The 12,856-nt window shown below is 33.8% G+C and overlaps 1 protein-coding gene across 3 annotated transcripts in view; it reads left to right on the forward strand.

Annotated features, from left to right (window-relative positions):
- The window catches only part of Usp25 (ubiquitin specific peptidase 25), a 104,664-nt gene that overhangs the window by 34,840 nt on the left and 56,968 nt on the right, over positions 1-12,856 (forward strand). For all 3 annotated transcript variants that reach the window (XM_070030491.1, XM_070030492.1, XM_070030493.1), the window contains exons 4-8: positions 244-367; positions 4,348-4,510; positions 6,337-6,423; positions 11,634-11,771; positions 12,764-12,840. In XM_070030491.1, coding sequence (XP_069886592.1) covers positions 244-367; positions 4,348-4,510; positions 6,337-6,423; positions 11,634-11,771; positions 12,764-12,840 — 589 coding nt within the window. The remainder of the gene's footprint in view (positions 1-243; positions 368-4,347; positions 4,511-6,336; positions 6,424-11,633; positions 11,772-12,763; positions 12,841-12,856) is intronic.

Below are 12,856 nucleotides of genomic sequence, written 5' to 3' on the forward strand. Positions count from 1 at the left end.
ACCACATACACAGAAAAGGCAGAGTGCTGCTGTGGTTCAAGTGGTAGAGTGTTAGCCTTGAGCAAAAGAAGCTCAGGGACAGTGCCCAGGTCCTGAGCTCAGGACTGGCAAAAACCAAAAGAAGTTGGGCATTAAAAATGGTGCTGACTTTGTTAAGAGTTTATTGGGTGTAAAATCTCAACGATAAGCATTATTTTTCGTTTTGTTTGACTGAATTCTGACAAAGATAGTTTTGCTTTTCAGATGTGATTGATCTTACTGGAGATGATAAAGATGATCTTCAGAGAGCAATTGCCTTAAGTTTGGCAGAATCAAACAGGGCATTCAGGGAGACTGGAATAACTGATGAGGAACAAGCCATTAGCAGGTAAAAACACAATTTGTATAAAGCAGATATAGATGCTATTCATTTACTTTTTAAAATAATTTTTTCTCTTTTTATTTCTTTTATTTTTTGTTTATGTGATACTGAGGAACTGAATACAGGGCTTTATGCATGCTAGGCAAGCATTCTCCCATTAGGCCGCATTCCCAGCCTCTGGATACTGTTTATAAGAAATAGTAATTGGCTTTAACTTTAAGAGGCAATAAGATGTACTTTGTTCTAAGTAAATCAATGGCAACTTCTATATATTGTTTTTATGTCTTATGTAATCAAAATTTTCATATTTCAGGTCTGTTGGTAGTTGAAGCTTAGATTTTTAGGTTGTTGGAATAGCATTATGGAGTACTAAATTTGAGTCATGTATTTAATTATCTCTTTTTCTTTCTACAATCCCCTTGAACATGCCGTTATCAATGAACTTAATAATTTATAGCACAGTAAACTTAATTAACTTGATGGATTTACAGTATAGTTCAGGACATTTTGCTGTGAATAGCCATTATTAAATACTTTTGACTTAGTTGATCACATGGTTTCTGTCACAGCCACTCAACTCTCACGTTGTAGCAGTCATAGCTTTTATATAATTGGCATGACTGTTTTCCAGTAAATCTTTATTTGCATAGATAAGCAGCTTGCTGGATATGTCCTATGGGCTCTAGATTGCCAACCTCATATCTAGTAATATAGTAGTATGTTTACATATATAAGTCTTCATGATGTTTGGAAGTATGGTTTTCAACTTAACAACTAAAACTTTTTAGTTTAAGTTAGTTTAATCCAAGTAAGAATAAATAATAAATTTTGCTAGGGAATGATTTTTAAAAAGAACTTTTAATTTTAAGTAGTAGCTATTCTTTTTTAAACAGCTATTTGGAGGGAGTAGCAAACTTAAAAGAGAAGAAATGAAATTAGCTTTCAAAAGATTAAAGATTTTTGCAAAGGTACATAGTAGCAGAATGTACTACCTTTTTCTTTTTTCAAAGACCATTGTCCCTTGGCTTAAAATCAATGTATTCCTTTCTGAATAGTTAGAGATTTCTGTGTGGTGGGAGATGTTTAATGAAAGCACAGATTTTTTTTTTTCCAAGTGATACTTTTAGTGTCTCTAAATCCATTGTCCCTGAATAGTTCATTGAAATAAATAATTATTTGGAATGAGAATTGATAGTACTTAAACTGTGATGAGGAATGCAGTTTTTCCTTATCTGTTCTAAGACGACCTAGGTGAATATGATGTAAGAAATTAAAATGTAAGTGTGGTATAAGTATTTTTATAAGTGTATTTTATTCACATGAAAATAATATTAGCATATGAATATGAACAAGTCTGATAGATCAGATTAATACCAATGATTTTGTTTTTAGAAACTGCTTGTTCTTTTTTTTTTTTTTTTTTTTTTTTGTGGGTCCGGTCGTAGGGCCTGAACTCTGGGCCTGGGCGCTGTCCCTCAGCTCTTCAGCTCAAGGCTAGCGCTCTACCACTTGAGCCACAGCACCACTTCTGCTTATGTGGTGTTGAGGAATGAAACCCAGGGCCTCATGCATGCAAGGCAAGCGCTCTACCACTCAGCCACCTTCCAAGCCTGAAACTGCTTGTTCTTAACCACATTGAAAAAGCATTTGGGTATTCCTGTGGTTTGAACTCAGGGCTTTTATATTTGGTAAGAAGGTGCTCTGTCTTTTGCGCCTTATTTGAGCCCTGTACCCATAGTTCTGTATCATGTGTTTTTTGGTTAAAACAGGGGCTATTTGTTTCATAAACTGCTCAAAAATAGAGACAGATTCTGAGAAATGGATCCAGCGGCAATTTCATCATTGCATGCACATCACAGAGTAGTGAGGATTACAAGTGTCAGACTCTGGTTTCTGGCTTATTTTCATTTTTTAATCTTAGGTGACTTGAAGAGCAGCAGGCAATTATATGCATTTCTCTAGCTCTAATCAAGCAGCTATTTATTATAGTTTGTACCTAATTTGACCATGATAAAGGAGGTTATATGCCGGGTGTCAGTGGCTCACGCCTGTAATTCTAGCTACTCAGGAGGCTGAGATCTGAGGATCTCAAGTCAAAGCCAGCCTGGGAAGGAAAGTCTGTGAGATTCTTATCTCCAATAAACCACTCAGAAAGCTGGAAGTGGCACTGTGGCTCAAGTGGTAAAGTGCAGGCCCTGAGCTGAAGAGCTGAGTTACAGTGCCCAGACCCAGAGTTCAAGGCCCATGACTGACCAAAAACAAAAGTTATACATAAATATTTTGAAGATAGTGTTTGGTTTATATTACTACATTTTTTCCCTTCCAACTTTCTTTATGAAATAATAAACAATTTAAGCAAGCTGCTTAGCATTGTTAAAATGACAAAAGTCTGAACTATTATTTGTTATATAATTAAGTTTAATCTTTATCCATTAACACCTTTTTATTACCAACAATTTTAAAGTATGTAGTTTTATTTGAATTCCTTAAGTTTCTCCTATGTTCACATAGATTGTTTCAAGAAATGATAACTTTGAAGTCTTACTCTGTTGTATGTAATGTCACATTACAAATTATTCTGAAATAAAGAATATTCTTTAGTATTTATTTTGGCGGTACTGGGATTTGAACTCCAGGACTCATGCATTTTAGTTAAGCAGTCTCCCATTTGAGCCTAATCTAAAAGAATATATTTTGACATTACTCTAATAGGGTGAAATATTTATGATAAAGATAATATGACATGAATGAGATTTTCTGGGGAAGCCAAAGAGTTGTAAAATCTTAGTTCTTGCCAAGGTTTTTATAATTAGCACAAGGTAGATTAAGCTGTTCTCATGGGTTAAATGCTTATTTAGAATCGTCAAACATTTCTTGATAAGGCAAAAATATTGGGGCAGTTTCAACATGGAAATTAGGGCAGTTTCAACATGGAAATTAGTTTTACCATTATTATATAGATATGTTGTTTGATGCTTAGAAACAAGAAAAACATCATTAAGTAAAATAGCATTACTTTTGCCTTGTTTAACTATATTTTAGATGTTTATAGATTGTGAGTGTTTCAGAAAGGTTAAAAATAGAGTACTGGTTATCTTGCCCATGTAATTGTAACTCCTCTGTATGGTATTCTCACAATAAAAAAAATAAAAAAAACTTTGATTATTTGCATATGGAAATACTTCATTAGTTTATTTTTGCATAGGCAAATTTTTGAAGAAGTGAGCATGGCAGTGTTTTTATTTAGCAGCCATAGATTCAAAGATGTCTGAAATTGAGTGGAACTCTAGAATTCATCTTATATAACTATTTTTAGTAAAAGAGGAATATTTACTTTTGGAGAAGTAAACATACAGTTTGTTCATTTAAAATGTTTTCTACATGATTCAAAGTAATTGCTATTAAACATTGTCATTATGTTATATTGTAAGCGTGTAATTTTATACAGCAATTTCTCAGAAATTTTACTTAGGTACTTTACAGACACACACATGTGTGATACAGACACACACATGTGTGATACACCGAGACATACTTTGTATTATATAACATTTTTATTCAGTTGTTTTTTTCTGGTACTGTAGTTTGCTCTTGGCTGTTGTACTGCTTGAGCCTCATCTCAAGCTTAGCATATTAGAGATAGGTAGAGTCTGTTAGACTTTGTTGCTCAGATTGGCTTCCAACTGCGATTCTCCAGTTCTCAACCTTCTGAATAGCTAGGATGACAGGCATGAGACACCAATATTTAGCCTGTTTGACTTTTTTTTTTTTTTTTTGAAAAACAGTGCTGATCTGTTACCATTGCCTTGCTCTTAAAGAGGACTAACCCTTGATACTACTTAAATAAGATTAGCATTAAATGATGCTTTTCCTGACACATTATCCAGAGCTTAAGTAACTAAAATCCTCAGAATTTATGCTGTGCTTATTTTTTAGGGTACAGACTTACATAATATTTTTTTGCTACTTTCTTCCCTTTGCTTAAGAGTTCTGGAAGCCAGTATAGCAGAAAATAAAGCCTGTTTGAAGAGGACTCCCACAGAAGTTTGGAGGGATTCTCGAAACCCTTATGATAGAAAAAGGCAGGACAAGGCTCCTGTTGGACTAAAGAATGTTGGCAACACTTGCTGGTTTAGTGCTGTTATTCAGGTAAGGGTCTTTATTCAGCTTTTATTTGATTGGCATAATGGCCGTGAAAGTGATATTGACTGTGCTTCTTTTAACTTGTATACTTTAAGTGTAAGTGCAGGTCACAAGAGATCCAAAATATTTTTCTATAGCTATCAGAAGCTAGTTTGACCCTCCAATTTAAATCCCTAGTCCATCTGTTTATTTGATGCCATTTTTAAAATAAGTAGTGAGCCCCTTGTTTCAGTACCAGATACTAATAGAAACCTTGTTACCTCAGAGCTATTTGGAGCTACATTTACCTATTCTACAAAGTAGAATAACTCATCTTTTAGCAAATATTATTGTTGTTTCCTGTAATGTAACATTCAAACTGTTTAATCTTTGTCCCAAGAACAAAATATATTTGATATTGTTAATCATACATAGACATGTGTGTAAAATATATACAATATGTTTTTTAATCAAATTCCTCTTGCCATGTGCTGGTGACTCACATCTGTAATTCTAGCTACTCAGGAGGCTGAGATCTGAGGACTGCAGCTCAAAGCCAGCCTGGGCAGGACTCTTATCTTCAATTAATCACACAAAAAAAGCTGGAAGTGATACTGTGGCTCAAGTGGTAGAGTGCTAGCCTTGAGCAAAAAGAACTTAGGGACAGCACCCAGGCCCAGAGTTGAAGTCCCAGGACTGGCAAAATAAATAAATAAATAAAAATTAAAAAATATATAGCTATATATAGCTATATATATTTTATATATAGATATAAATATATATGCTGTGTATGATAGACTCTGATATTTCATACAGTACTATGAAATTGTTTATTACAGTGACTATTCTTCATTTGCTCCCAAAGCATTCATGCATAATCAGTATTCCTAGACTTTTGAGGTAGATTTCTATTGCTAAAGTTTCCTGAGTACTATGTTTTCTTATAGGTATAACTATTTTAGATCACTGTTACTAGCAGTTGGTGAATACATTTATTGGTACCTTATTTATTTTTGGGCTAGTCATAAGGCTTGAACTCAGGGCCAGGAAGCTGTCCTTGAGTTTTTGTGCTCCAGGCTAATACTCTGCCACTTGAGCTACAGCTCCACTTCCTGCCTTTTAGTGTTTAATTGGAAATAGGTCTCATAGATGTTCTAGCATAAACTGGCTTTGAACCATGAACCTTAGGTGTCAGCCTCCTAAACAGCTAAGATTACAGGCACAAGTCACCAGTGTCTGGCTACTCTTTTTTTTTTTTCCAAGATATTCCACAGGAATGTTTTAAGTTCTTGACTATGTTATATACCTTTAATTTTGAGAAAACTACTTGCTAGCTACATAATAACATAAAGAGCTTCTTTTTTTTTTTTTTTTTTTTTGAGGGGTCTGGTCTTGGGGCCTGAACTCTGGGCCTGGGCACTGTCCCTCAGCTCTTCAGCTCAAGGCTAGAGCTCTACCACTTGAGCCACAGCGCCACTTCCGGCTTTTTTCTTTTTGCTTATGTGGTGCTAAGGAATCAAACCCAGGGCCTCATGCATGCAAGGCAAGCACTCTACCACTGAGCCACCTTCCCAGCCCCAATAAAGAGCTTTTAATAATATATAGTATGGCTTTTAAAAGTTGCCCTTGTATACATTTTTGCTTTGCAGTAGAAGTATGGGTAAGTATTGTTACTGAACAAAAGTAATGCATAAAAATACAAGAAATTTGAAACAGGTTTTCTTCTGTTAGTTGGAAGAGTTTTGTATATTAGTAGTATATTTATTTGTCAGAAATATGTCTCTAAGAACAATGATTTTCCAAATTTTGTCAGCAGAATTTTCTCTTAGATATCTTAAATAATTCTTTTTCAGTCATTATTCAATCTTTTGGAATTTAGAAGATTAGTTCTGAATTACAAGCCTCCATCAAATGCTCAAGATTTACCTCGAAATCAAAAGGTAAAATTATAAAGGATTTACAGAGTTATGAAATGCTGTTTATATCCTGTCATCTTATATCCATTCATCTTGATGAATTACTGATTCATCAAATGAGATTAAGAATGTTTTAACTTCCTATAGTAACTTCATATCCTTTGTCAGTATATTGTAAATAATAATAGTATTCCAAATTTCTACTCAGGACCCCTCTATTGGGATTGCTAAAATTTCAATAACATTTATAGGCTACAATGTACAATTCATTATCTTTTCTCAATTTACTCTTGAAAAATTATAGGGAAATCAAAATTTCTTTTCAGTTGCTTGTTCAGAAGAATCCTTAAAAAAAAAAAAAAACAGATTTAGCTATAGTGTCTTTACAGTCAAATTTTAACCTTCTGTTTTGGAAGCTGGTATTGTGTAAAGTGAGAGCAGACAAACTCCTAGGCCTGATTGACTGGTTTAGTCACTTAATTTTTCTTTGTTAGGTTCCTTGGTCTGTAAAATACAGAAAATAATAGCAGTTATTACATAGAGTGCTTGAGGGGATTTAATGAGACAATATAAAGAGTTTAAAAGTACCTGTTGTATTTAAATATTAGGTGGCAGGCATTGCCAGTTATTACATAATACTTTTATTTTAAAGACTTCGAAATGGAGGTCTCATTTGTGCCCAGATGTTGATACTTAACGGGAAAAACACTGACTGTGGAGATGAGATGTTGAGGTACAGGGTTTGAGTGGTGTTTGTCATAAACTGCCTGAGCCCTAAAGTAGCAAGAAGGTGGTAAAGTTTTAGGTTACAGTAAAATACTGAACTTCTTGTGACCTATTATTGTAGTGCTAAATTATTAAATGATGTTTTTCTTTTAGAGTTTAATTTTTAAGACAACTTTTTTTTTCTGCAAACATGTGAAACATTCATAAAGCACTCTGGAAGGGATATTATTTGATGTAAAACCAACTTTTCAGGCTGTAATCTCAGGTAGTGAAATGTCAGGCTTGAAAGCAATTATGTTTAAAAGAGAACTGACTCTAACAACATCTCACACTCCTGAAAAATTAGGCAAAAGCTCTTCAGTCTTAGTAGTTTATACTTGGCATTTTCTGTACTATTCTTTCCTTTGATCACAATTTGTTATTATCAATGATTCTTTTTTTAAAAAATTACTGTCAAGGTGATGTATAGAGGGGTTGCTGTTACATAACTAAGGTAGTGGTTACATTTTGTTGTCTAACTTGTTATTCCTTCCCTCATTTTTCTCCCTCTTTCCCTCCTTCCCCAACCCCCCTTCCTGCCACTAGGTTGTGCAGATCATTCCCAACATAATGTCTTGTATCACTGTTGCATAGGTTCCCCCTTTGTCTTTTGTCTCACTGTTTTGTTGTTCCCCTTCCCTTCCCTAGTTTAGATAAATGTATATACAGTACCCAGGGTACCAATCTCAAGTATAATTATTTGACATTATGTAGTTATTTATGCTTACATACCTGTATTTTCATGACAGATGTACATAACTCTACATATCTCTAAATATGGTCTTGATCTTTAATTTTTCTCACTTAAGTAATTTGAGAACTTTATTTTTTATAGTTGAATAAAAAGTTTCTTTAATCTTTAAGAAGTATTTATTACATCTTCGTTTCCATAACCAGGGTTAGTGAGGCCATGAACATGCTAGAGAAATCTTCCTTCCTTCCTTTTCCTTTTTCTTTGTTTGTACTGGAGTTTTAACTGAGAGCCTTACATTTTCTAGGCAGGTTCTCTACCACTTGAGTTGTAGACCACCCCATTTCTGCTTTTCCTATTTTTTGAATAGGTTCTTTGCATTTTTGCCTTCGTGGATCTGTTTGGATCTACATGTAGTTTCCATGTAGTTGGATTGCAAAAGTGCACTGCAATACCAAGGTTGTTAGTTGAGATTGTTCCCCTTTTTTCCCATTCTGGCCTGTAACTATGATCTTCCTACTCCTCTTTTCTGAGATGGGAGGATTACAAGCATCAGCCACCGTGTATGGGTCTAGAGATATTTATTTCTTGCAATGAAAGGATTAGTAGCATATCCGGGTATTTTTTATTTTTCTCAGTCATGGGGCTTGAACTCAGGGACTGGGCATTATCCCATTTCTTTTTTGCTCAAGGTTAGCGCTCTACCACTTTGAGCCATAGCTCAAAAGTGATTAATTAGAGATCAGAGTCCCATTAGACTCTCCTGCCCGGGCTAGATTCAAACCACAATCCTCAGATCTCAGCCTCCTGAGTAGCTAGGATTATAGACCTGAACCACCAGTACCAAGCCCAGATATTCTTCTGATTTAGGGAGTTAAAACAATTTCTCTCATTATTTAAAACATACATTTAGGAGACTACTGTATCATTTTATATAGGATTGTCTGCAGTTATTTTCCCAATTTTACATGGTGCCGAATTGATGCCATTGAAGCAAATGTGATATGATATAGGTCCTTGTCAAGCAGCGATTTGTGTTATGCTCACTTGAGATCATAAAAGTCCCATTTTCAAATAAGGTATCAGTGTAACTTCTGCTACTTATTATTTAATGTCAAATTTACATCCAATTTATGAATTGTGTACTGCTATATTGAGCTTAAAAATGAATACATTTGGGATCAGTTTAGTGAAATCCCAGAGATGCCATTTGCAGCTAACCACCAAAAGTTGCCACAGATATTTATATAGAGAGTGAGAAGAACAAATTGAGTTTGATCTGGTTTGAACACTGATAGATCAGGCTTCTACTTCTTGAAATTGAAACTATTTTTTTTTCCACTTATGTTTGTTTAAATTGTTTGTAAGTTTATGTTGAGAATGGTGAGGTTACTAGAAAAACTTAATCATTTCCTTGTCCTCAAAGGAAATCTGGATTAAAATGTTACAAATGGAGACTAAAACACAATAACTGTTGAGAATACAAAGAATAAAATGTCATATATAATAGAAATCAGTACATAAACATCTGGTAATGGCTTATAATTAATCAAAGGCTTAGATTAGTTGAAATCTAAATTCAGGACAAAAATTTCCACATAAGCATTTTTGTCTCCTTTCCCCTGTATGGGAATGAGAATCATAATACAAGGGACTGTGTATAGTTGAGGAATGCACTGTATTTAGAAGCTAATACCTGAAAGACTTTTGAAGTTATTCCCACCACCACCACCCCCCCCCCAAAAAAAGAAAAAGAATTCTGGATATAAGTACTTAATCATGCAGAAGTAGGGACTGGATTTATAAGTTTTAATAAGTGTTTAAAGGATTCAGCATGTTGCAATATATTTTCTGAATACAAGGAACTTGTTAGATATCAACCATAGAAAGGTATCTAGAACATCTCAGTAATTAGGAACTAACATGTCTCTAAATATGCCAAGGAACCTACAAAAATTAGAAATTTTAGAATGTTCTGAACAGAATGAAAATTGTAACATGACCTGCCAAAATTAGATTCAGTTAAAGCAATGATTAGTGGAAAATCACCTAGTAGACACAGAAGAGTTCATATTAATAAACAACTGCTTGCATAGCCAGAAACTAGAAACAAGCATGAATCTCAAAGTTGAAGAAAGGAGAAAATGATAAAATAAAAATAGGAATCACTGAAGTAGACATCAGAAAAAAAAAATAATAGGAAATTAGTGACTGCAAAGCTGCTTCTTGAGAAAATTAGTACAATTGTTCTAAAGACTATGGATCAAGGAAGAAAATACAGAAACGAGAACTATAAAGGCTGAGAAAAGGGAAGAACACTTTACATTCTGTATATGAGAGATCTCATAATCAAAAGACAAGTATGTAGAAGGCCACAGCTGATGAAATCCGCTGGTGTAGAAGTACATTACCTGAAGTGACCTACAGTCTCAGTAAGCCAATATTCCACTAAAATATTCAACAGCCATGTTTTTACAGAAAATTGACAGGAAGGATTTTGAATTGAGAGCAAGTTCTTGTCTACAAAAGTGTACTTTTAGTTATTTTTCAGATAGGCTCTTAGTTTTTGTCCTGCAACATCTTCTCCTGTCTCTGCCTCACACTGTGGGAATACAGATCTGCACAGTGATGCTTGGAGAACAACTATTTCTATCTGAACTATAGATTTCTAGGCAGATATTATGTAAAGATACTTAAATACATGTCTGTAGTGATTTTGTTAATGATAATTTTTGTAAACTTGGAGTTTCTCTCATATTTATATTAGAATTGGTACTGTAAGAGCTAAATATAAGAACTACTTATCCAGTTGTCTAGAAGCATTCCACCTGATTATGTAAATAATTATGTTTATTAAATATTTCCTTTTATCTCTTTTAAAACAAGTAGGAAATAATTCATAACCTAGGTTTTTATTTTTTTTCTTGAGGGTTTGGTTGAATACTTTGTGTAGCAAAATGTTGCTTAAGGGATTCTGAACTCTTTATCTTTGAGAAGGTTACGGTTTTATTGAGAGGAACATTAAAATTTTAGAGTACTAAGAGAAATATGTTTTAGTGTCATAGTGGGATCTGGTTTAATACTAGATTCATATACTTAGTAAAAACCAAAATTAAGCATAGCAATTGTAATTAGATTGCATTTAATATGTTATAAACTAAGGACAGTGTTTCTATAAATAATAAAAAATGTAAGTAGCAAAAATGAAAAAAATGTAAATACTATTTGCTATTTATTAAATTGCTAAGAGGTATTTAGATAAAGTTATAGTATTGTTCTAAAAATTGGGAACATCCCATCAGCAATAGCAGGTGGAGATTCATAGAACTTGAAGACATTCTTACGTTGGTGTTGTCTAGAAACGCTTATGGGTTTATTGGGGGAATGACTTAGAACAGGGCCTGGCCTGTAGTGAGCACTTATTGAATGTTGGCTGTTATTATTGCTTTTGTCAGCAGCAGCTGGGTCTTGCTGAATGGGAAGGATTATAATAAACACACTCAAATGCAGTGGATATTCTTGGCTGAGTAATGACATGATATGCTGTGAATTTATAGCATTTGTGCTGAAATTGTGAACCTAGCCTAGATCTTCTCTCTTCTTGTTTAACTTTCAAGTCTTATAGATAATGCCACTGTTATTGTCTTTAAGAACAACATAAAGTGCTGTATTTTTCCATAATATGTATCAGTTATTTTAATTTTGGGTTATGGTTATGTGACTTTCGCTGGTCTAGTGAAGATTTTAATCTTCACTTAGATTTTTGTTTTCTTTGTAGGAACATCGAAATTTGCCTTTTATGCGTGAACTGAGGTATCTATTTGCACTTCTTGTTGGTACTAAAAGGAAATATGTTGATCCATCAAGAGCAGTAGAAATTCTTAAGGATGCCTTCAAATCAAATGACTCACAGCAGGTATTTGATCATTAAACATTTTTGTCTATTGAATCTTATAGATCCCTGAACAACTTTTCCAATAATGTGGAAGTAATGTGAAAAGTAACATACATGCTGGCTTTTAACAGAAGATCAGTTTTGAGCTTCATAAGATTGTGGACTTAACTTACATTGTATAAGTTGTTAGTTTTGAGATTTTTCAAGACTGATCTAGTTGGAAACCAGCCTTTGTTTGAAAGATGAGCACATGGAATTTTGTGTGTAGTGTTACCCACTTTCAGTCCTTTCAACAGATAAAGTGCTTTGTTTGTACATTATTCCATGAAAAGCCTGAAGCTTGCTTTCTATTGAGCAGTGAGAAATTATTTAACTCATGTCATCATTATCCTCCCATACTTAACCAGCTTGATAGCTTTGAGTATACAATGTAAAGTACACACATAGAAATTTGTGACTGTTTTTGTTACATACCCATGTGATTGAATATATCAGACAGTATCCTAAGAATATGTTTTAATGATTTCACTGCCCTGGAATTAATTACCTGCAATATTAAAAAGAGATTGTGGACTTAATTATTAAGGTATTGGTAACTAGCTTTAGCTAATCTGCCAAATCTAACAAGTGTCTTGGTAATGGTGATACAGCTTAAAAATTATTGAATCAAGAAACTGAATTGTCAAAAAAAACCCCACTAATTTTCTAAAAGAGAGGCAGTGATGATCCATTAGGAAGTTTATTTCTGTGGATGGTAGTAAATTTTTTTACAAGCTTATTTGTAGAGAGAGCAAGCACGTATGCATGTATGTATTACCCAGTAAATGGTTATAGCGTATTTTAAAGTATTAATTATATACTGGTTAAAGTATAAAAATTCGTTTTATTTATGTAAAACATTTCACATGATGTTTGTGAACAATTAGTAATTATATTTTTTAAAAGCTGACTCTAGGTTTTATGTGGTAACACCGTTTTTAGTATGCTCAATAAGACTTCTTCTTTTTCCACAGCAAGATGTGAGTGAATTTACACACAAATTATTAGATTGGTTAGAAGATGCCTTCCAAATGAAAGCTGAAGAGGAGACGTAAGTTACCATGAAG

This window comes from Dipodomys merriami, unplaced genomic scaffold, assembly GCF_024711535.1.
Source record: "Dipodomys merriami isolate MVZ:Mamm:240054 unplaced genomic scaffold, mDipMer1.0.p SCAF_2, whole genome shotgun sequence".
Taxonomy (NCBI): domain Eukaryota; kingdom Metazoa; phylum Chordata; class Mammalia; order Rodentia; family Heteromyidae; genus Dipodomys; species Dipodomys merriami.